Source organism: Megalobrama amblycephala, linkage group LG15, assembly GCF_018812025.1.
Source record: "Megalobrama amblycephala isolate DHTTF-2021 linkage group LG15, ASM1881202v1, whole genome shotgun sequence".
In the NCBI taxonomy this organism is placed as follows: Eukaryota; Metazoa; Chordata; class Actinopteri; order Cypriniformes; family Xenocyprididae; genus Megalobrama; species Megalobrama amblycephala.
Window position 1 is genome coordinate 117,016 of NC_063058.1, and position 23,512 is coordinate 140,527.

The 23,512-nt window shown below is 46.1% G+C and overlaps 1 protein-coding gene across 1 annotated transcript in view; it reads left to right on the plus strand.

Moving 5' to 3' along the window:
• LOC125246781 (NACHT, LRR and PYD domains-containing protein 3-like) overlaps window positions 1-23,512 on the plus strand; it is an 82,324-nt gene that overhangs the window by 16,130 nt on the left and 42,682 nt on the right. The window contains 2 exon segments of the mRNA XM_048157812.1: window positions 3,711-3,821; window positions 4,502-6,361. Coding sequence (XP_048013769.1) covers window positions 3,711-3,821; window positions 4,502-6,361 — 1,971 coding nt within the window.

Consider the following 23,512-nt stretch of genomic DNA (forward strand, 5'->3'; position numbering starts at 1 on the left):
TTATATAGTGTTAGAGGCGGGGCTGTGCTCGGTGCGTCATCGACAGTTATATAGTGTTATGCTAGGTGCATCATCGACAGTTATATAGTGTTAGAGGCGGGGCTGTGCTCGGTGCGTCATCGACAGTTATATAGTGTTATGCTAGGTGCATCATCGACAGTTATATAGTGTTAGAGGCGGGGCTGTGCTCGGTGCGTCATCGACAGTTATGTAGTGTTAGGGGCGGGGCCGTGCTAGGTGCATCATCGACAGTTATGTAGTGTTAGGGGCGGGGCCGTGCTAGGTGCATCATCGACAGTTATATAGTGTTAGGGGTGGGGCTGTTTTCGGTGCGTCATCGACAGTTATATAGTGTTAGGGGCGGGGCCGTGCTAGGTGCATCATCGACAGTTATATAGTGTTAGAGGCGGGGCTGTGCTCGGTGCGTCATCGACAGTTATATAGTGTTATGCTCGGTGCATCATCGACAGTTATATAGTGTTAGGGGCGGGGCCGTGCTTGGTGCATCATCAACAGTTATATAGTGTTATGCTCGGTGCATCATCGACAGTTATATAGTGTTATGCTCGGTGCGTCATCGACAGTTATACATTATTAGAGGCGGGTCTACGCTTGGTGCGTCATCGACAGTTATACAGTGTTAGGGGTGGGGCTGTGCTCGGTGCGTCATCGACAGTTATATAGTGTTAGAGGCGGGGCCACGATCAGTGCATCATCGACAGTTATATAGTGTTAGAGGCGGGGCCGTGCTCGGTGCGTCATCGACAGTTATATAGTGTTACACTCGGTGCGTCATCGACAGTTATACAGTATTAGAGGCGTGTCTACGCTCGGTGCGTCATTGACAGTTATACAGTGTTAGAGGCGGGGCTGTGCTCGGTGCGTCATCGACAGTTATATAGTGTTAGAGGCGGGGCCACGCTCGGTGCTTCATCGACAGTTATATAGTGTTAGAGGTAGTGCCACGCTCGGTGCGTCATCGACAGTTATATAGTGTTAGGGGCGGGGCCACGCTCGGTGCTTCATCGACAGTTATATAGTGTTAGAGGCGGGGCCACGCTCGGTGCGTCATCGACAGTTATATAGTGTTAGAGGCGGGGCTGTGCTCGGTGTGTCACCGACAGTTATATAGTGTTATGCTCGTTGCGTCATCGACAGTTATATAGTGTTATGCTCGGTGCGTCATCGACAGTTATATAGTGTTAGAGGCGGGGCCACGCTCGGTGCGTCGTCGACAGTTATATAGTGTTAGGGGCGGGGCCACGCTCGGTGCGTCGTCGACAGTTATATAGTGTTAGGGGCGGGGCCGTGCTTGGTGTATCATCGACAGTTCTATAGTGTTAGGGGCGGGGCCACGCTCGGTGCGTCATCGACAGTTATATAGTGTTAGGGGCGGGGCCACGCTCGGTGTGTCATCGACAGTTATATAGTGTTAGAGGCGGGGCCATGCTCGGTGTGTCATCGACAGTTATATAGTGTTAGGGGCGGGGCCATGCTCGGTGTGTCATCGACAGTTATATAGTGTTAGGGGCGGGGCCGTGCTTGGTGTATCATCGACAGTTCTATAGTGTTAGGGGCGGGGCCACGCTCGGTGCGTCGTCGACAGTTATATAGTGTTAGGGGCGGGGCCGTGCTTGGTGTATCATCGACAGTTCTATAGTGTTAGGGGCGGGGCCACGCTCGGTGCGTCATCGACAGTTATATAGTGTTAGGGGCGGGGCCACGCTCGGTGTGTCATCGACAGTTATATAGTGTTAGAGGCGGGGCCATGCTCGGTGTGTCATCGACAGTTATATAGTGTTAGGGGCGGGGCCATGCTCGGTGTGTCATCGACAGTTATATAGTGTTAGGGGCGGGGCCGTGCTTGGTGTATCATCGACAGTTCTATAGTGTTAGGGGCGGGGCCACGCTCGGTGCGTCATCGACAGTTATATAGTGTTAGGGGCGGGGCCACGCTCGGTGTGTCATCGACAGTTATATAGTGTTAGAGGCGGGGCCATGCTCGGTGTGTCATCCCCAGTTATATAGTGTTAGAGGTGGTGCCACGCTCGGTGTGTCATCGACAGTTATATAGTGTTAGAGGCGGGGCCATGCTTGGTGTGTCATCGACAGTTATATAGTGTTAGGGGCGGGGCCACGCTCGGTGTGTCATCCACAGTTATATAGTGTTATGCTCGGTGCGTCATCGACAGTTATATAGTGTTAGGGACGGGGCCACGCTCGGTGCGCCATCGACAGTTATGTAGTGTTAGGGGCGGGGCTGTGCTCGGTGTATCATCGACGGTTATATAGTGTTAGGGGCGGGGCCACGCTCGGTGCGTCATCGACAGTTATATAGTGTTAGGGGCGGGGCCACGCTCGGTGCGTCATCGACAGTTATACAGTATTAGAGGCGGGGCCACGCTCGGTGCGTCATCGACAGTTATACAGTATTAGAGGCGGGGCCGTGCTCGGTGTAACATCGACGGTTACATAGTGTTATGCTCGGTGCGACATCAACAGTTATATAGTGTTAGGGGCGGGGCCACGCTTGGTGTGTCATCAACAGTTATATAGTGTTAGAGGCGGGGCCACGCTCGGTGTGTCATCGACAGTTATACAGTGTTATGCTCGGTGCGTCATCGACAGTTATATAGTGTTAGAGGCGGGGCCACGCTCGGTGCGTCATCGACAGTTATATAGTGTTAGGGGCGGGGCCACGCTTGGTGCGTCATCAACAGTTATATAGTGTTAGGGGTGGGGCTGTTTTCGGTGCGTCATTGACAGTTATATAGTGTTAGAGGCGGGGCTGTGCTCGGTGTGTCATCGACAGTTATATAGTGTTATGCTCGGTGCGTCATCGACAGTTATATAGTGTTAGGGGTGGGGCCACGCTCGGTGCGTCATCGACAGTTATATAGTGTTAGGGGTGGGGCCGTGCTCGGTGCATCATCGACAGTTATATAGTGTTAGAGGCGGGGCCACGCTCTGTGCGTCATCGACAGTTATATAGTGTTAGGGGCGGGGCCGTGCTCGGTGCATCGTTGACAGTTATATAGTGTTAGAGGTGGGGCCACGCTCTGTGCGTCATCGACAGTTATATAGTGTTAGGGGCGGGGCCGTGCTCGGTGCATCATCGACAGTTATATAGTGTTAGAGGCGGGGCCACGCTCCGTGCGTCATCGACAGTTATATAGTGTTAGGGGCGGGGCCGTGCTCGGTGCATCATCGACAGTTATATAGTGTTAGGGGCGGGGCCGTGCTCGGTGCATCATCGACAGTTATATAGTGTTAGAGGCGGGGCCACGCTCGGTGCGTCATCGACAGTTATATAGTGTTAGGGGCGGGGCCGTGCTCGGTGCATCATCGACAGTTATATAGTGTTAGGGGCGGGGCCGTGCTCGGTGCATCATCGACAGTTATATAGTGTTAGAGGCGGGGCCACGCTCGGTGCGTCATCGACAGTTATATAGTGTTAGGGGAGGGGCCACGCTCGGTGTATCATCGACGGTTACATAGTGTTATGCTCGGTGCGTCATCGACAATTACAGTGTTAGAGGCGTTACAGTGTTACAGTGTTAGAGGCAGGGCCACGTTCGGTGCGTCATCGACAGTTATATAGTGATAGAGGCCCGGCCATGCTCGGTTTGCATCGACAGTTATATAACGTATAAATATGTGTATGAATTATTATTATTATTATTATTATTATTATGTCTTTGTGTCACCAGCAGGGGGAGTCAGAGAGCAACATCTCCACAACCCAGTTGTGTGTCTATGAAGAGCCGTCGATCCATAGTTCCTCCTGAATTTAGTGATGGACTAGTGACCTCTGACCCCAGGTGATTATCAGCATTATTTAGTGAGTTTCCTGCTGTAATGAAACTAGTTTGAGACATTTATTTATAAGAAAATAAGGTCTAAGCAGAAAGCATAATTTTTAGTTGTCATGGAAACAGTTACAGTATTTTCCAGAAACTAAATCACAACTGACTGTAAGTCACAACGGGTGAAAAAATTAAATTATTGAGAGAGATTTACTCAATATTATTTAATCTTCACTTAAATATTTTATTGATTATTGAATATTAGGTGTCCTTTAAACCCCAAGCATTAGCATCATATATTAATATTACAGCTATAAAGCAGCTCTACAGAAGACAGGCATGTTCAGTTCAGTTCATGTTTTGTTCTCATTTGATAGTTTCAGTGCGTCATATCAATAATATTTCTGAATATTAAGTGTCTTTTAAAGCCCAAGTAATGAAGACAAAACTAGGAAAGGAATCTAAGAGACCAAAACTTCTACATAAGAGTCCAAAACAGACAAATATAAGATGCAGCACATTTCAGATGAGAGAAAATGTGACTTAAATTCCAGAAAATATGTTAAAGTTTAGTGTAAATATGTGTAATATAACAGAAGTCTGTTAAACTGACACTTCTCTCTTAAATGTGTTGCTGTTCCTGTCATGATTTATTGATGAAGATGTTTTTATGTTTGTATTTTGTTTCCAATCAGAGATGATCAGACTGGAGACCAGGATTCTCCTCAAGCAGTAGATGATGAACTCCAGAGAGTCAAAGAGCAGCTCAAAACCAGCATGAAGAACAAGTATGAGAGATTATTTGAGGGACTGAACCTCCAGGAGAATGAAACCCTCCTGAACAGGATCTACACACAGCTCTACATCATAGAGGGAGAGAGAGAAGGAGTGAATGAACAACATGAGGTTTTCCAGATGGAGAAAACAGCCAGAACACAACACTCACAAGACACTCCAATCTACTGCAATGACATCTTTAAAGCCTCACCTGAACCAGGACGTGAGGAGAAACACCAGATCAAGACTGTTCTTACTAAAGGCATCGCTGGAATCGGAAAAACCGTCTCTGTGCAGAAGTTCATTCTGGACTGGGCTGAGGGAAAAGCCAATCAGGATGTAGATTTCATGTTTGTGCTTCCATTTCGAGAGCTGAACTTGATCCGAGATCATCGGTACAGTCTTCACAGGCTTCTGCTGGACTTTCATCCTGAACTTCAAGATCTGGACTCAAAGATTTATGAGGAGTGTAAAGTTGTGTTCATCTTTGATGGTCTGGATGAAAGCAGAATGAGATTGAGGTTTTCAGGCAAAAAGAAATTTTCACTGACTGAGACTTCATCTGTGAGTGTGTTGATGTCAAACCTCATGAAAGGAGATCTGCTTCCCTCTGCTCTCATCTGGATCACCTCCAGACCAGCAGCAGCCAATCAGATCCCCTCCAAATACATCAACCGTCTGACAGAGATTCAGGGATTCAATGAGCCTCAGAAGGAGGAATATTTCAGGAAGAGAATCAGTGACGAGCATCAAGCCAGCAGAATCATCTCACACATCAGAAGAGCAAGAAGCCTCCACATCATGTGCCACATACCCGTCTTCTGCTGGATCTCATCCACTGTGCTTCAGAAGCTCCTGAAAGAAGATCTGAGTGCAGCAATCCCTCAAACTCTGACTGAAATGTACATCCACTTCCTGCTGATTCAGATCAACATGAGGAATCAGAAGTATGAAGAGAGAGATCCAGAGAAACTCCTGCTGTCCAACAGAGAAGTGATTGTGAAACTTGCTGAAGTGGCTTTCAAACAGCTGATGAAGGGCAATGTGATGTTCTATGAGGAGGACCTGAGAGAGAGCGGCATAGACGTCACTGACGCCTCAGTGTATTCTGGGATTTGCACTGAGATCTTTAAGGAGGAATCTGTGATTCATCAGAGGAAAGTCTACAGATTCATTCATCTGAGCTTTCAGGAGTTTCTCGCTGCTTTCTATCTGTTTTATTCACATGTGATCAAGAACAAGAAACCACTGGATGAGTTCAGATTGTACAGATCTGATAAAGACTCTCTGGATGATCTACTAACATCAGCAGTAGATGATGCCCTCAGGAGTAGGAATGGACAGCTGGATCTGTTCCTGCGGTTCCTGCTGGGCGTCTCACTGGAGTCCAATCAGAGACTCTTACAGGATCTACTGACACACACTGAGAACAGCTCAGAGAGCATCAGAGGAATCACACAGTACATTCAACAGAAGATCAAAGGTGAAGATAGTAAAAATAGAGTTAAAGATGAATTTCTCTCCACTGAAAGATCCATCAATCTGTTCCTCTGTCTGCTGGAAGTCAAAGATCAGTCTCTGTCCAGAGAGATTCAGGAGTTTCTGAAATCAGACAAACACTCAGAGGAGAAACTCTCTCCGTCTCACTGCTCAACAATCTCCTACATGATCCAGATGTCAGAGGAGCCGCTGGATGAGTTGAACCCCATGAAATACAACACATCAGATGAGGGGAGAAGAAGACTGATACCAGCTGTGATCAACTGCAGAAAAGCTCTGTGAGTGTTTAATCATGAACTAAAGTATCATATTTAATAATAAATCTGACAGCTTTAAAATAAATGTTCCTAAATGAGAGATTTTCTCCTCAATAACAGGATCTTAAAGGGTCACGACACGCCTCTTTAATACAGCAGATAGTCACTAAAACGCCTGTTACCGCCGCGGGTAAACACAACACAGTCACGTGTGAAACTCGCTGGTGAAATCACCACCAGGTGGCGCAAAGGGACGGTTGACACCATTGATCTGTAAAGCTGGAATTGAGACATTTTCACTTGTGAATGAAGATAAAATGACATAAATTACTGCTGATATTAATAGCAATAATAATATATCATTATGACATTTAATCTTCAGTAATTATTCATCATAAATGCTTAATGTTCAGCTATTTGACGACTGTTACAGTGAACTATTACAGTGACGGCTGTGCTTGAAGTGTCTTACTTTTTACTGTACAGCACTAGCCAGTGTTTGACATTATTATATATTTAAAGAGGTGTGATTATGCCATAAAATAAATGAAACGATAGAGAAGGTGGATTACTGTGAATGGGAATATTATGAGTGATGAAGGTCTAGTTTTCTAACACATTTTTACTCTGTCAGCATTGAGACTACATTAATGTCAAAATAAAAGATTTTATTTACATTTCAACAGGTCACACACGAACATGAATTAGTCACACATAAAAATATCTGCCAATGAGATGAGAAAAATAATCTTAATTTAAAGGGACAACAAGATTATTTTTCTTGGCCTTTGGCAATTTTTACTTTTTTTTTCAGAAAACAAGACTTTATATAATTTTTCTCCTGAATTTTTCTTTTTGCACAAAAGTCACACATTCAAAACATGAATATCTCCACCCTCATTGTAACCGTCTGTCAGAAACGCTCGGTTTATGATAAATGACGTCTGTTTTGACTTGCTGACATCATTGCGTCTCTCTGTTTTGATTGGCTGACGCCATTGCGTCTCTCTGTTTTGACTGGCTGACATCATTGCGTCTCTCTGTTTTGATTGGCTGACGTCATTGCGTCTCTCTGTTTTGATTGGCTGATGTCAATGCGTCTCTCCGTTTTGATTGGCTGATGTCATTGCGTCTCTCTGTTTTGATTGGCTGATGTCATTGCGTCTGTCCTCGTCTCCTCATTGCTCACCGCTGCTGTTCTGCTTCCAGAAGTGATCAGGAGGAAGTAGAAAAGAGTCGTTTTGGCAGCTTGCTTCCATCAAATACTCTTTTTGAGTGACAAGCAACTTTGTAATGATGGTAAACCCAGGAATAAGCACTAATTGGCCACTCATTCTAGAGAACTCTAAACTGTGATGTGAATCTCACTGAGTTTTAGGAATAACTCAGTCAAAAGAAAGAAGTAAAGCCCACAACAAGAATTAACACACAAACACAACAACAGCTAGTTCACTGGAGTAATTATACAAACAAAACAGCAAATGATTTACATTAGAATCGCAGGTTATCAGAATTTTTCATGTTTGTGTCGTGGTTTAGTAGGGCTGCATGATTATGACAAAAATCATAATTGTTGATTATTCCCTTGAAATTGTAATTGGGGTTATTAATTACAATGTTCACAATTTACACTGAATGATGTTTTATTGAAGCGACTGCATGCCTTATTGTTATATCAAGACAAACAAGCTGAAAACACTCTTTCTGAAAAACTTTTATTGCTTTTCCATTAAGTCTCACATGTCAAATATACATTGTTTAGTTGCTTTAAATAAATAAAAATATAATTATCGTACTCGGTTACTAACGTAACCTTGGTTCCCTGAGATACGGAACGAGTACTGCGTATGGGGAAAGGTCTCCTTTTTCCCCGTTACTGAAGACTTTTTCAATAACGCAGTGTAACTGCATCGTCATTAGTTCACTCATAGACAAGTTGTTGTACCAATGACGGCGCGGCATAGCTGCGCGGCCTATGGCGACAGAGCACACAAATATTCCCGCCGACATGGGCGGGGTTTAGGGCTATATAAGCGGGCGTTTCGCCATAGGATTTCAGGTCATTCGACTGAAGCGACGACACTGAAGCCGCAGCCTCGTGGCATGGCATGTAACGCAGTACTCGTTCCGTTTCTCAGGGAACCGAGGTTACGTTAGTAACCGAGTACGTTCCCTTTCGATACTTCACTCGTACTGCGTATGGGGAACGAATTCAACCGCGCCGTGCCATGGCAGGGAACGACTGGGCTTGTCTTGGGCACCGTGAGGGAACCAGAGGACAAGTGAGAAGGCCGGAGCCGTCAAACCCTCGTTACACTACCAAAAGGGGAGTTAACTCCCAGAGTGGCATGAAGCGGAGCTCGATAGAGGCCGCTGCATCATACCGAGAGGACCTGAGCTTGTAAGGTCGGGACGTCCAAATGATAAAATCTGACGAAAGTGGACGGCGAGGACCAGCTGGCCGCCTCACAGATGTCTTTAATCGAAACTCCACTAGACCAGGCCCAAGAGGAAGCCATTCCTCTAGTAGAGTGGGCTCTAACTCCTATGGGGCAGTCAAGGCCCATAGAGGAGCAACAAAGAGCAATAGCGTCGACTATCCAATGCGAAAGACGTTGCTTTGAGACCAATGACCCTTTGGTGCGGCCACCAAAGCAGATAAAGAGCTGATCAGATTGCCGAAAAGGCTGTGATCGATCAACGTAGGTCCTTAATGCCCTGACAGGGCAGAGTAATTCCAGCTCTCGCTCGTCCAACGAGGGAGGAAGCACTGAGAGGAAAATGACCTGTGCTCCGAATGGAGTCGAGAGCACCTTAGGGACGTAGCCATGCCTAGGTTTCATAATGACTTTGGAGTTGTTGGGCCCGAACTCAAGGCATGCTGGGCTCACGGAGAGGGCCTGCAAGTCGCCAACTCGCTTAACCGATGCTTGTATATGTTACATATTACCACGCTTGTTTGTACAGATTATTTTTAACCACTTCCCTTTTTTTCTGTGCTTCTAATATGTAATGCTGCTTTGAAACAATTACCAATTGTAAAAGCGCTATATAAATAAATTTGACTTGACTTGACTTGTGCAAGTAGCAGAGCAGTTTTGAGCATCAGGGGTCTGAGGTCAGCTGAATGCAGTGGCTCAAAGGGAGGCCCTTTAAGAGCTGAGGACCAAAGAGAGGTCCCAGGTGGGAACAGTGAGAGGACGAGGAGGATTTAATCGCCTAGAACCTCTCAAGAAACGCACCATAAGGTTGTTTCGTCCCACTGACTGGCCAGCAATAGGAGCGTGAAACGCTGCAATGGCTGCTACGTAAACTTTGAGCGTTGAAGGGGTGCGACCCAGATCCAAACGCTCCTGGAGAAAAGACAGTATCGGAGATCCGTCACACTAAACTGGGTCTATGTTGCGTGTAGAACACCAGCCAACAAAGACCGACCATTTCTGGGCGTAGAGGCGTCTCGTGGACGGAGCTCTCGCCTGAGAAATGGTATTCAGCACGTCCCCGGGGAGGTTAGCAGGCTCCCGTCGAGGGACCATAGGTGTAGAGCCCAGAGTTCTGGCTGGGGATGCCAAATCGTCCTGTTCGCCTAAGAGAGGAGGTCCCGTCTCAGGGGGATCGGCCACGGAGCTTTTGTAGAAAGCCTGAACAGCTCTGAGGACCAAACTTGGCTCCTCCAGAGCGGGGCCACCAGGAGGACTCTGTGCTTGTCTTCCCTGATTCGTCTGATGACCTGTGGGATCAGAGCGATCGGGGGAAAAGCGTAAAGGAGGGTGCTGGGCCAGACATGGGCCAACGCATCTTCCTCCTTCGAGAAATAAATTGGGCAGTGAGAGTTGCCTTCTGAAGCGAAGAGGTCTACCTCTGCCTTCCCGAAGAACTCCCAGATCATGAGAACCGTCTGGGGGTGGAGCATCCACTCGTCTGAGGGGACATTGTTCCGAGATAGCATGTCTGCTCCCAAGTTTATTCTGCCGGGTATGTGAGTCGCCCTGAGCGACTGAAACCTCAGTGATGCCCATTCCAGAAGACGCTTCGCCAGAGCGCATAAGCGGCTGGACGAAAGGCCGCCCTGGTGATTTATGTATGACCCAACCGTCATGCTGTCTGGCTGGACTAAGACGCGGCGTCCCGTCAGGTGTGCCTGGAACGCATGAAGGGCTTGAATCACTGCCAACATCTCGAGGCAGTTGATGTGCAGATGGCATTCCTTGTGAAACCACGAGCCGAAGGCCGGTCTGCCCTCGCAAAGAGCGCCCCAACCTGTGTTGGACGCATCTGTTGAGAGCCTGTAGGGGTACCCCTTGGCTGAACCATACAGGGTTCATTCAGGGTTTCAGAGCTGCCAAACAGGCCTGATTGACCCTGAGACGCAGGCGGCCATGCCGCCAGGCGTGAGGAGGGACCCGGAACTTCAACCAGTACTGCAGAGGCCGCATCCGAAGAAGGCCGAGCTGCAGAACCGGGGAGGCGGAAGCCATCAGCCCTAGCATCCTCTGGAAGAACTTCAGAGGGAAATAGGCTCTGTTCCTGACTGATGCCGCAAGCTGCTGAATGACCAGAGCGCGCTCTGGAGAGACTACAGCCGTCATACGGACTGAGTCGAAAACCGCACCCAGGAACGTTATACGCTGGCTGGGGAGCAGTGAGCTCTTGGCAAAGTTGACCCTGAGACCCAGGCACTCCAAGTGGCTGAGTAACACGGATCTGTGATGCTCCAGCTCGGCTCGTGACTGGGCTAGGATGAGCCAGTCGTCGAGGTAATTGAGAACCCGGATTCCAATCTGTCTCAGTGGGGAAAGCGCCGCGTTCATGCACTTGGTAAAAGTGCGAGGAGCTAGGGACAGCCGAATGGAAGGACCGTATATTGGTAAGTCACACCCTCGACTGCAAATCTCAAGAATTGCCTGAGATGGGGGGCTATCTGGATGTGAAAGTATGCATCTTTCAGGTCCAGCGAGCAGAACCAGTCCCCGGGGCAAACCAGCGCGAGGATCTGCTTCAGCGTTAGCATCTTGAACTTCCGTCTCATGAGGGAGAGGTTCAAGAGCCTGAGATCTAAGATGGGTCTGAGACCGCCATCTTTTTTAGGGCTATATAAGCGGGCGTTTCGCCATAGGATTTCAGGTCATTCGACTGAAGCGACGACACTGAAGCCGCAGCCTCGTGGCATGGCATGTAACGCAGTACTCGTTCCGTTTCTCAGGGAACCGAGGTTACGTTAGTAACCGAGTACGTTCCCTTTCGATACTTCACTCGTACTGCGTATGGGGAACGAATTCAACCGCGCCGTGCCATGAAGCAGAGCAGTTTTGAGCATCAGGGGTCTGAGGTCAGCTGAATGCAGTGGCTCAAAGGGAGGCCCTTTAAGAGCTTGAGGACCAAAGAGAGGTCCCAGGTGGGAACAGTGAGAGGACGAGGAGGATTTAATCGCCTAGAACCTCTCAAGAAACGCACCATAAGGTTGTTTCGTCCCACTGACTGGCCAGCAATAGGAGCGTGAAACGCTGCAATGGCTGCTACGTAAACTTTGAGCGTTGAAGGGGTGCGACCCAGATCCAAACGCTCCTGGAGAAAAGACAGTATCGGAGATCCGTCACACTAAACTGGGTCTATGTTGCGTGTAGAACACCAGCCAACAAAGACCGACCATTTCTGGGCGTAGAGGCGTCTCGTGGACGGAGCTCTCGCCTGAGAAATGGTATTCAGCACGTCCCGGGGAGGTTAGCAGGCTCCCGTCGAGGGACCATAGGTGCAGAGCCCAGAGTTCTGGCTGGGGATGCCAAATCGTCCTGTTCGCCTAAGAGAGGAGGTCCCGTCTCAGGGGGATCGGCCACGGAGCTTTTGTAGAAAGCCTGAACAGCTCTGAGGACCAAACTTGGCTCCTCCAGAGCGGGGCCACCAGGAGGACTCTGTGCTTGTCTTCCTGATTCGTCTGATGACCTGTGGGATCAGAGCGATCGGGGGAAAAGCGTAAAGGAGGGTGCTGGGCCAGACATGGGCCAACGCATCTTCCTCCTTCGAGAAATAAATTGGGCAGTGAGAGTTGCCTTCTGAAGCGAAGAGGTCTACCTCTGCTTCCCGAAGAACTCCCAGATCATGAGAACCGTCTGGGGGTGGAGCATCCACTCGTCTGAGGGACATTGTTCCGAGATAGCATGTCTGCTCCCAAGTTTATTCTGCCGGGTATGTGAGTCGCCCTGAGCGACTGAAACCTCAGTGATGCCCATTCCAGAAGACGCTTCGCCAGAGCGCATAAGCGGCTGGACGAAAGGCCGCCCTGGTGATTTATGTATGACCAACCGTCATGCTGTCTGGCTGGACTAAGACGCGGCGTCCCGTCAGGTGTGCCTGGAACGCATGAAGGGCTTGAATCACTGCCAACATCTCGAGGCAGTTGATGTGCAGATGGCATTCCTTGTTGAAACCACGAGCCGAAGGCCGGTCTGCCCTCGCAAAGAGCGCCCCAACCTGTGTTGGACGCATCTGTTGAGAGCCTGTAGGGGTACCCCTTGGCTGAACCATACAGGGTTCATTCAGGGTTTCAGAGCTGCCAAACAGGCCTGATTGACCCTGAGACGCAGGCGGCCATGCCGCCAGGCGTGAGGAGGGACCCGGAACTTCAACCAGTACTGCAGAGGCCGCATCCGAAGAAGGCCGAGCTGCAGAACCGGGAGGCGGAAGCCATCAGCCCTAGCATCCTCTGGAAGAACTTCAGAGGGAAATAGGCTCTGTTCCTGACTGATGCCGCAAGCTGCTGAATGACCAGAGCGCGCTCTGGAGAGACACAGCCGTCATACGGACTGAGTCGAAAAACCGCACCCAGGAACGTTATACGCTGGCTGGGGAGCAGTGAGCTCTTGGCAAAGTTGACCCTGAGACCCAGGCACTCCAAGTGGCTGAGTAACACGGATCTGTGATGCTCCAGCTCGGCTCGTGACTGGGCTAGGATGAGCCAGTCGTCGAGGTAATTGAGAACCCGGATTCCAATCTGTCTCAGTGGGGAAAGCGCCGCGTTCATGCACTTGGTAAAAGTGCGAGGAGCTAGGGACAGCCCGAATGGAAGGACCGTATATTGGTAAGTCACACCCTCGACTGCAAATCTCAAGAATTGCCTGAGATGGGGGGCTATCTGGATGTGAAAGTATGCATCTTTCAGGTCCAGCGAGCAGAACCAGTCCCCGGGGCAAACCAGCGCGAGGATCTGCTTCAGCGTTAGCATCTTGAACTTCCGTCTCATGAGGGAGAGGTTCAAGAGCCTGAGATCTAAGATGGGTCTGAGACCGCCATCTTTTTTGGGAACTAGAAAATAACGGCTGTAGGACCCCGAGTTGCTCTCTGAGGGGGAGACTATTTCTATAGCTCCTTTCCTCAGAAGAGAGGTGACTTCGGCTCGAAGGACATGAGCGTCGTCCGTGTCGACTGAAGTCTGAAGCACCCAGCTGAAGCGCGGGGGGCTTCGGGTGAACTGAAGCGAGTAGCCTCGACTTATGGTTCCCAGAACCCAACTTGACACTCCGGGGATGGCCCGCCAGGCCTCGGCCCGTGTGACAAGGGGCTGAATGGTATCGGATGATGGGCCGCTAGTCGGGGGCCCGTACACCGGAGAGAGTGGAAGAGGGACTTCGCTCTTTCTTAGAGAAGGTAAAATATTCATAGTGTTCGCCATAAGAATGGCGTTTTGCATGGACGCAGCACTGGGCCCAGTTAGCACAACACTGAACATATCTGTGTCTGTTTCTGTTTCTGTTTATTTATATAGCACAATTTAAAAAGCAACCGAAGTTGCGCCAAAGTGCTTTACATAGTAAAATAAAAACATATATCGACAACATAAAACACCACGTCAAAGCAAAAAAAAAAAAAAAAAACATCTAGTCATTATATGCTACCTCCATTAGGTGTGCTTTCAACAATTTCTTAAAAATTGCTAAAGATTTGGCGGACCTGATCGACAGGGGTAGGTCGTTCCAGAGTCTTGGCCCTATTACAGCGAAAGCCCGATCGCCTTTAAATAGGCACCTTGTTCTAGGCACTACAAGTAAGTTTTGATTCTCTGATCGTAGTGTTCTGGGAGGATTATAAGGGTTTAAAAGGTTTGTCAGGTATAACGGTGCCTGGTTAGTTAAGGATTTGAATACGAACAATAAAATTTTATATTTGATTCTGAAACAGACCGGCAACCAATTTAAGGAAACCAACACAGGGGTAATAGATTCATATTTCTTCACCTTCTTTAATAACCTTGCTGCAGCATTTTGTACCGATTGTAGCCGGGACAAAGATGTGGCGGTAATGCCAGAATACAGGGAATTGCAAAAATCTAAGCGTGATAAGATAACGGTATGAATTACTCTTTCGAGGTCAGAGTTTGTAAGGAACGGTTTTACTTTGGTTAAAAGACGCAAGTTATAAAAACAAGTCTGTACCACTGAATTAATTTGCTTATCTAATTTTAGGTTATTGTCAATTAAAAAACCTAAGTCTTTTACTCCTGTTTTCGAATATGGCGCCAGTGGGCTCGAATCTAATACATTTCTTGTCGGGTTCTTTAAGTGGTTAAAAACTATCACCTCGGTCTTTTCCTCGTTCAGCATTAAAAAATTTTTAGCCATCCAATTTTTATGTCCTTTAAACATTCTAGGATTGACTCAACTGAATTTGTGGAATGTCTAATTGGTATGTACATTTGCGTATCGTCGGCGTAGAGATGGAATGAAACTCCATATTTTCTAAAAATACTGCCCAGGGGGAGCAGATATAACGAAAAGAGAATAGGGGAAAGGATAGAACCTTGCGGGACCCCCCAGGGAAGATGTTTATTACCTGAGATATTATTATTGTAGTTAACCGCAAAGCATCTGTCATTCAAATAAGACTGGAACCATTTCAGAACTGTGCCCTTTAGACCCACTGAATGTTCAAGACGGGAGATGAGGATGTTATGGTCTATCATGTCGAAAGCTGCACTCAAATCGAGTAACACCAAAACAACATCATCTCCTTCATCTAAGGTCAAGAAGATATCATTTAACACCTTCAATAGTGCCGTCTCAGTGCTGTGGGCTGTTTTAAACCCTGATTGAAACCCTTCTCCTATAGAATTTTCGTTTAAAAATGAGAGTAGCTGTTGCAGTACAACTTTTTCTAAAATTTTTGAAACAAAGCTCAATTGAGAGATTGGTCTCAGGAATCTGCGCTCGTTGATCAGCAATCTTTTGGCTAAAGAAATTTAAGAAGTCCTCACATGAAATATCCGGGCACTCTTGATACCTCTTACTCAGAGGTTGAGTTACTGAGTTTATAATAGAAAATAAAAGCTTAGAATTATTAGAGTTTGCCTTTATGATGTTAGAGAAATAAGTATTTTTTGCATTTTTTACTGCCCTTTGATAACTGAATAGAGAGTTTCTAAGAATTTCGTAATGAACTTGTAATTTACTCTTTTTCCATCTTCTCTCCGCTTGCCTGCATTGTCTTCTTAGGACTCGAGTATTATCATTTAGCCAAGGATTCAACTTTCTTTTATGTCTTATCGGTCTTAGTGGGGCAATGCTGTCTATAGTTTCCTCATAAGTTGATTTTAATAAAATCCAATGGTCATCGACATTTAAATGATGGAGAGGTGATTCCAACATGGCTGTGATACATTTTGATGTAAACAGTGCTGAGAATTCAACATTGGAAATGCCACTTAATTTCCTTGACCAACACAAGGGGTTTTCTGAATAAATAGGTTGAATGGCAAAAGAAGTATTAAAAAGAATTGGCATATGATCAGAAAAATGAATATCACAGACATCTACATCATCAACTTTTACATTATGGGTTAAAATCAGATCCAACATGTGGCCTAATTTGTGAGTGGGGCTTTTTACCCATTGCAGTAAATCAAATGACTCAATCAAATTGATAAATTCACTTGAAAGCAGATCGTTGCGACAGCAAATATGAACATTAAAATCACCCAATAATAGAAAACGATCGTATTTTGTGTACATTTCACTTAAAAGATCGCGGAATTCCTGAACAAAGGCTCTATTTGGCTTCGGAGGCCTATACACTAAAGCAACTGTAATAGGATTTGTAGCTGCAATTTCAAACAGTTGTAATTCAAAACTCTGCGGTAGTACAGCCGAGAGTAGCTGGCATTTAAAAGTTTTTTTGTAAATAGTCATTAGTCCTCCTCCACGACCCGACAAGCGAGGTGAATTAAAACAGACATATCCCTCAGGCAGGAGTTCAGACAGTGGTGATGAATCTCCTACCTTTAGCCAGGTTTCAGATAAAAAGAGAAAGTCCAATTCATGTGACATAATAAAGTCATTCAGGATGAAAGGATATCTCCCACACCCGGAGCTGAACGAGGCGGAGGGGGGGTGGAACGAAAGAGCTTTTGGGGTGGTCCGGCCGTGGCGAGACTTTGCCCCATCCTCTTGCTTTCTGAAAAATCAGGAAGGCTTAGGAGGCGTCGGGTCCAGCGTAATTTTAGGCCGGGGTCCCTGACGTTGCCTCGGGAAGGAGGAGCGCTTACAATGGCGCTGTTCCTTGGGTGGTGCTGCCTGAGAGGTAGAGGGGGCAGGTTTGTTCTGCTGAGCCGGCGCAGACTTGGGGCGGCTGGAAGCAGACGTAGAGCTAGAGTGTTTAGGCAGGAAGTGTTGCATAGTCTGGGACGACTTTTGTGCTGCAGTGAAACGCTCCTGTAAAGCCCTCTACTGCTGGCCCGAAGAGACCAGAGGGAGAGACCGGGGCATCCAAAAAGGCCGTCTTGTCCAATCTCCTTAATCTCGGTCAGGTTGAGCCACAAATGGCGCTCAAGCACGACCAGGCTGGCCATGGATCATCCAATGGCCTGAGCTGTGGCCTTTGTGGCACGCAGGGCTAAGTCAGTGGTGCTGTGGAGGTCACGGAAGGACAGGTGCATCGACGCCGGACTCGTCCAGAGAACGGAGGAGCTTCGCTTGAAACACCTGGAGAATTCGCCATGGTGTGCAGCGTTGAGGCAGCCTGGCCCGCGGACGTGTAGGCTCTGCCAGCCAGGGCAGAAGTGGTCCTGCAGGGCTTGGATGGAAGGGCCCTCTTAGTTTTCCAATCCACAGCCGCGGGGGGACAGAGGTGAGCCGCCACTGCTTCGTCCAGGGGCGGTAGATGCTCGTAACCCTTCTCTTCAGAGCCATCCACAGAGGTGAGAGCTGAATAATGTGTAGTTCGTAGGCGGGCAGAATACGGGGTGCGCCACGACTTCGTCAGCTCGTTCGTGAACCTCTGGGAAAAACGGGGCGGCGCGTTGGCGAGGGGCCTGGCGGGGAACCCGGCAGGAACCACTCGTCGAGCCTGCTCCTGTGATGGCTCCTCTGGCGGAGCCCATTCGAGGTCCAAAACCTCTACTGCTTTTCGAGAGGATGCGGAAGAGCTCGGCATCCATACCCGGCTTGCAGTCAATGGGCTCCAGCGAGGGAAGGCGGGTGGGGTCAGAATCACCGGCCCAACCTTTCACTTTCAGAGGCCGTGAGAGACATGGAGTCATCAATCGGCTCGTCCTCAGAACCGCCAAAAGAGATGAGGTCGCTCGCATCTGCCGAGGGACGCAGCTCAGGGCGGGAGAACAGGACGGGGGACTGCTCTCTCGGGGGAGAGGGTGAGGTATGCGGGGAAGCCGGCGTGACGTCATCCAACTCCGTGCGCTGGGTCGCTCTGCCCCGCTGTCTCTTCCTAGCCGGCTCGCGGAGGAAGAAGATGGGAGGGCGCGAGCGGCAGGATCGCCTTCACCGAAGAAGGCGATCCGTGAGCGCAGAGAGGTGAGACTCATGTTCTCACAGTGAGAACACGAGGTCCCGGTGAGCGCGGCCTCTGCATGGGGTCTGCCCAGGCAGCCGACGCACTCACCGTGCTTGTCGTCGTCATGCGGGGTTCTGCATGTGCCAAACGAGTGGCGCGGCATTTCGGGCAGCTCTTTTAGAGTGGCGAGGGCCGCTAGAGCGGTGAAAACCGCTGTTGGAAAGCTCTTTTAGAGCGGCAATAAACCGCGGGAAAATCGCTCTTTTAGGCGCGCCGGATGGCGGCAGGAGACGTGCTGGCAGGCGGCCGGAAGCGGGAAGCGGGCGGCTCGAGGCGGCAGTCGACGAGGGCGCCGGCGCTTCTTCGTTGGCGAGCTCAGCAGTCCGCTGCGGGAGCCTCTTCGACGGCGGCGAGAGCTTCTTTCCAGAAAAGCTTCTTCCAGGCGGCGAAGGCTTCAGCCAGAGATCAGCGAGGAGAGATGTGAAGTCGTCGTTGAAGGAGAGAGAACTGAAATCCTATGGCGAAACGCCCACTTATATAGCCCTAAACCCCGCCCATTTCGGCGGGAATATTCGCGCGCTCTGTCGCCATAGGCCGCGCAGTTATGCGGTGCCGTCATTGGTTCAACAACTTGTCTATGAGTGAACCAATGACGATGCAGTTACACTGCGTTATTGAAAAAGGCTTCAGTAACGGGGAAAAAGGAGACCTTTCCCCATACACAGTACGAGTGAAGTATCGAAAGGGAACCATGTTATTGTTATATTAAAACTAAAATAAAAATGTTATCTGATGTTATCTAACTTAAGTTATCTTACGCACACAGAATGATGTAAGTGGACTTTTTTTGTAATTGCTCCTTTCAACGATGACATAATTGTGGCATCCGTAATTGTAATCATGATTTCAAACTTTATTAATTGTGCAGCCCTATGGTCTAGAATAGTCGGGGCCGGTGTGTGCCTATAGGAGAACTAGGCAGAAAAAGATGTATTTCGTTTTTAATTTAATTAATTTATTATTTGGACAGTTCATAGATGATGATTAATAGTGAAATAAATGGTAAATGTTAATATAATTTTGGGACTTTTAAACAAGCACTTAAAAGAGCTTAAAGCTACAGTCCATAAGTTTCGCCTCTCTGTCGCCATCTCTGTTTGAAACCTGCAATTGCAGTGATTAGTGGAATTATCATCTTTACGTGGGTTGTGCTTCGGCACGGCTCCTCAGCGGATGAATCTAATGTTTTGAGGAGTAGCGTCTTGTATGTGTCCAATAATAAGAAGTTTCTCCAGAAAATGTAATCTGAAGAAGTAACCCAGATAGCAAAATACACTCGGGCCAGTTCCTGTTAGATTCTGGTCTACCGGAGACTTACCCTCGGCCCGTTTCTGTCTGCAGCGATCTGGCCGGATGGTTGTGTACTCACTGTCCGATTCCAGGCTGAGTAAATCGGGCCAGACGCGGCAGCCGTTACCATGCCGACACTGCCGCAATCAAGCGGGCCGTCGCAAATGCGCACAGCGCGCCAGAAACAGCCCAGCCCCGTGTATATATCTACCATGCTGTTCATACATTTTTCATTTAAATTTGATACCCAGCCAAAACACTTACTTACATTTAAATTCTATAAATTATAATACATAAATAACATTACTTAAATTTATACAAACATCACATTATTATAAAAAAAGCAATTATATGTCCATTTGTAAAGAACTTACTTGATCTGGTTGGCATGAAAAGATTTTATTTACAAAACAATTACAAAACTATATTACATCAAATAACAGCAGTTGTTATACAAGTATTGTAAATAAAATAATATTTACCACATTTTGAAAATTATACACCAGTATTTACTTATACACAGACTGTAAAATGTAATAATTATAGACAAACATAAAAAAATGTTTTAAACACATTGGTAAATGGAAAAAGTTTTGCTGTTTGACACATTTTGTACTTAGCAAAATAATGAGCTGAATATCTTAGCTGAACTCTGCAGGCAGGAAGATCTCCAGGAACAGGATCAGGCACCTCTGCAGGACTTCATTACATAAAAAAACTAACTCAAAAGACAAACAACAACAACAAAACCTAAAAAATAAAATAAAAACCTTCAGCTGTACAATTGAAGATTTTTTTGAAGATTAGTCCTGTGACTGTGTGAACAAGTGCTTCTGAACATGCTAAAACTGAAGATCATCTTCTATCACAACTGCAGTGCTTGAAGGACTTGTGCTTTCGTTTCGTTGACCACAATGACAGAATCAGTGATGTCTGGCTCTCCCAACGCCTCCTGAAATAAGCATAGAGGGTCCAACTGTAAGTTTCACTCAGTAGACTAAAAGTAGACAGTTACATTCACCGATACTAGCAATTCTGTTAATGCATTGAATACTTACATTTCTTGAAGAATTGTGGGTCCTCTTCCTCACAGGTACACTGAGGAGCACAGAGGGCTACGGTGTGTTTCATGTTGACATCATGCACATCCTTCAAAGTCAAGCAAACATTAACATGTTAAACAAGCAAGCCAACTTTATTGTATATACTAGGGTGACCATATTTTGATTACCGAAAACCAGGACACTTGGCCCGGCATTGAGATACTCAAATGATTCTCGAAGTTTACTCAAAGATACCTTATAATTTCAGTACATTTAAGGTATGCCTCTGTATGGATAGAAAATTGTTATATTTCAAAATACTATCTATAACCAAAGACACAAATTCAGATAGGCTTCTCAGAGGTTACTCAACATGTTTTATTATGACATGTTTCAAAAATAACGAATGAAATAATGATAGAAATAATGTCTCTTCTGTATTAGAAAAATAAATAAATAATAAATGACTAAAAAAGTACCTCTGCTATATTAGCAAAAATAGCTCTCACAAACTTACAAAAACTAATATCTATATCTTTAGTTTTCCTCTTCATCCTGTTTTTCTTCCTCATCCTCCTTGTTTGCCCATCTATATTTTGCTGTAGAGCTCCCAGCAGTTTTTTGTTGCTTAACAAATAAGCATGAAAGTTATAAAGAAATTTATATAGGCCTGTCAGTTGTTACATTGCACGAGGTACAAAGGAAGAGCACAACGAGCTGAACTCAGTGTAGACGATAGCTGAAGGTGCTCTGCTGTTACACGAAGTATCTGTTATTCAGTTACAGACGACTTCACAAATTGTGCATTAATGAAAACATTATAAACTGTTACCTAGAAGTAAACAACTGTAGCTTAGCCATAAGTCAGCCGCGACGCTGAGAATATAGTTACCTTTATGGAATAATCCACTAATGTCTTGAGATACAATCTGAACTAATATTCTCAGATGCATGTGCAATTGCGCATGTCTGCGAAACTCATATATTAATGTATGCTCCGCCTTCGGAAACCAAAAACCTCAGAAACCGAAAATCTCGTATAACACCAGTCAACAACCAGGACGGCCAGGACATGTCCTGGGAAAACAGGACGTTTGGTCACCCTAGTATATACAGTGAAGACAGTGATGGAGGTAGTGTTGACACATTTCAACTCACCTGTAGATCATAAACATTTAAAATGTCACACAGAGTCTCTGAAATCTTGACGCATGCTGTTTTCAGTGATAGTGTAACTTTGTGCATACCTAGAAAACCAAAAACACACAAGTGTATAACCAACAGTGGATGTAGAAAAGAGAAAGTCAAGTCTGTGTCCAGTTATCTGAGGAAACATCACGCAACTAGCATTTCAACTCAACCGAATTACCTGAAGTGTTGAAGCTCACTCTTCAGAAGCATCCAGTTCAGCCTGCAAGTAAAGAAAGATTGAAAAGGTTTACTAATCATAGATAAAGCTACTGCTAGTTTATTACATGAATGTAGGAATAAAATCACATTTGCTTAACAAAAAGCACCAACACATGTTGCCCTACATTTTCTTCAATAAGATATCCTTACAAAAACAATAATTAAAAAAACAGAAATGTTTTGCTTTACTTACATAAGTTGGCTCCAGATGCTTGCGAATATCTGCTACGCTGAAAGGATTCTTCAGGTAACGTCGGTTAGAGCAATGATGTGATGTGGATGACAGCAGTTTACATCGCTCAGTAAACTTAGAAATAATCATTAAAGTAGCGCCGTTTACTCAGGTTTACATTCCACCTGTAAAGAGCAAATAGTATACAAGTATCTATTAATAAAGTACTTTGTGTGACTGTGTATGTAGTTAGTATTATCGTTCTTCATAACTATGGATTAAGTGAAAACGTGTGCTACAGTAACCTTATTACCCAGTGAACAATTGAAATGTCTTCACCTGTCCAGCAGAAAAATAGCCATCTGCCTTTAGTCATGCCATCTTTCAAGCCCAGTCGCTTTCCCGTTTTTACTGGCTCTCTGCAGTCTGAAGTCTTTTACTTTTTACCACAGTTGTCAGTGATGATTGTGGTTTTGAACTTTCTGGTTTTCAAGCCTCCATCCCAAGTTTAATCCATTCCAGCTGCTGTAAGAAGAGGCTACAAATGATGCGCTACAGGAGTATCCACCATATAGCCTACTAGCCAGGACTCCTTTCTGTTTACTGACGTGACGTAATGACACAAAGACAAACCTCAGCATACTCATATTTCCCATGAATTCCTACCAGTATCAATCAGATCATAAAACATTATTACAAGCTGACCGTTGTGAATCAAGCTAAGGTAAGGAGAGAGTTTTGAACAGTGATTGTTTATGGCTTTGCTCAATAATTCATTTTTGGATCATTTTTTACCAAAAAAAGTTACAGACAGCAGCTTTAAGCAGTTTCATTCCCAACATGCACTGGGGGTTTAATGGCTTCAGATTATTATATGAATACATTAGTGAGAGAGTGATTTTATTTCTACCTGGCAGCATCTCTCTACTGATAGTAAAGCTGTGTGTTTTATTTACTAAGAAATATATGATAGAACTTTTCAGTTTCTAAGCTGTTTTATTGATAAATCACAGAAGTGTTGTTCAATCTCTTCATCACTGTAAAGCTTAAACTACTTATCAAGCATGTCACCTTGAATGGCTGTGATGTTGAATAAAATTAATAAAACCAAGCAAGTTACTGTGTCTGTGAACACCATTGACTTAAGCTAATACAACTGAACCACCAAATAGTGGGAAACTAAAAATATTTATCAAATTTACAATTTAGCAATAAGGATTTAATCCAGTAAAAAAAAAGTAAAACTGCAATAAATGCATAGCTGTCTGGAGAGTCTGTCAAAACTTTTATATTTTATACCCTCCGAAAACTTTGCTAGATTTTGCTAAATTTAAAATATTCATTAGCTGAAAAAACCCATCTGATTTCAGATATTAATCTGAATGATAAAGTGATCAGATTATCACACTCTCAGGAGATCAT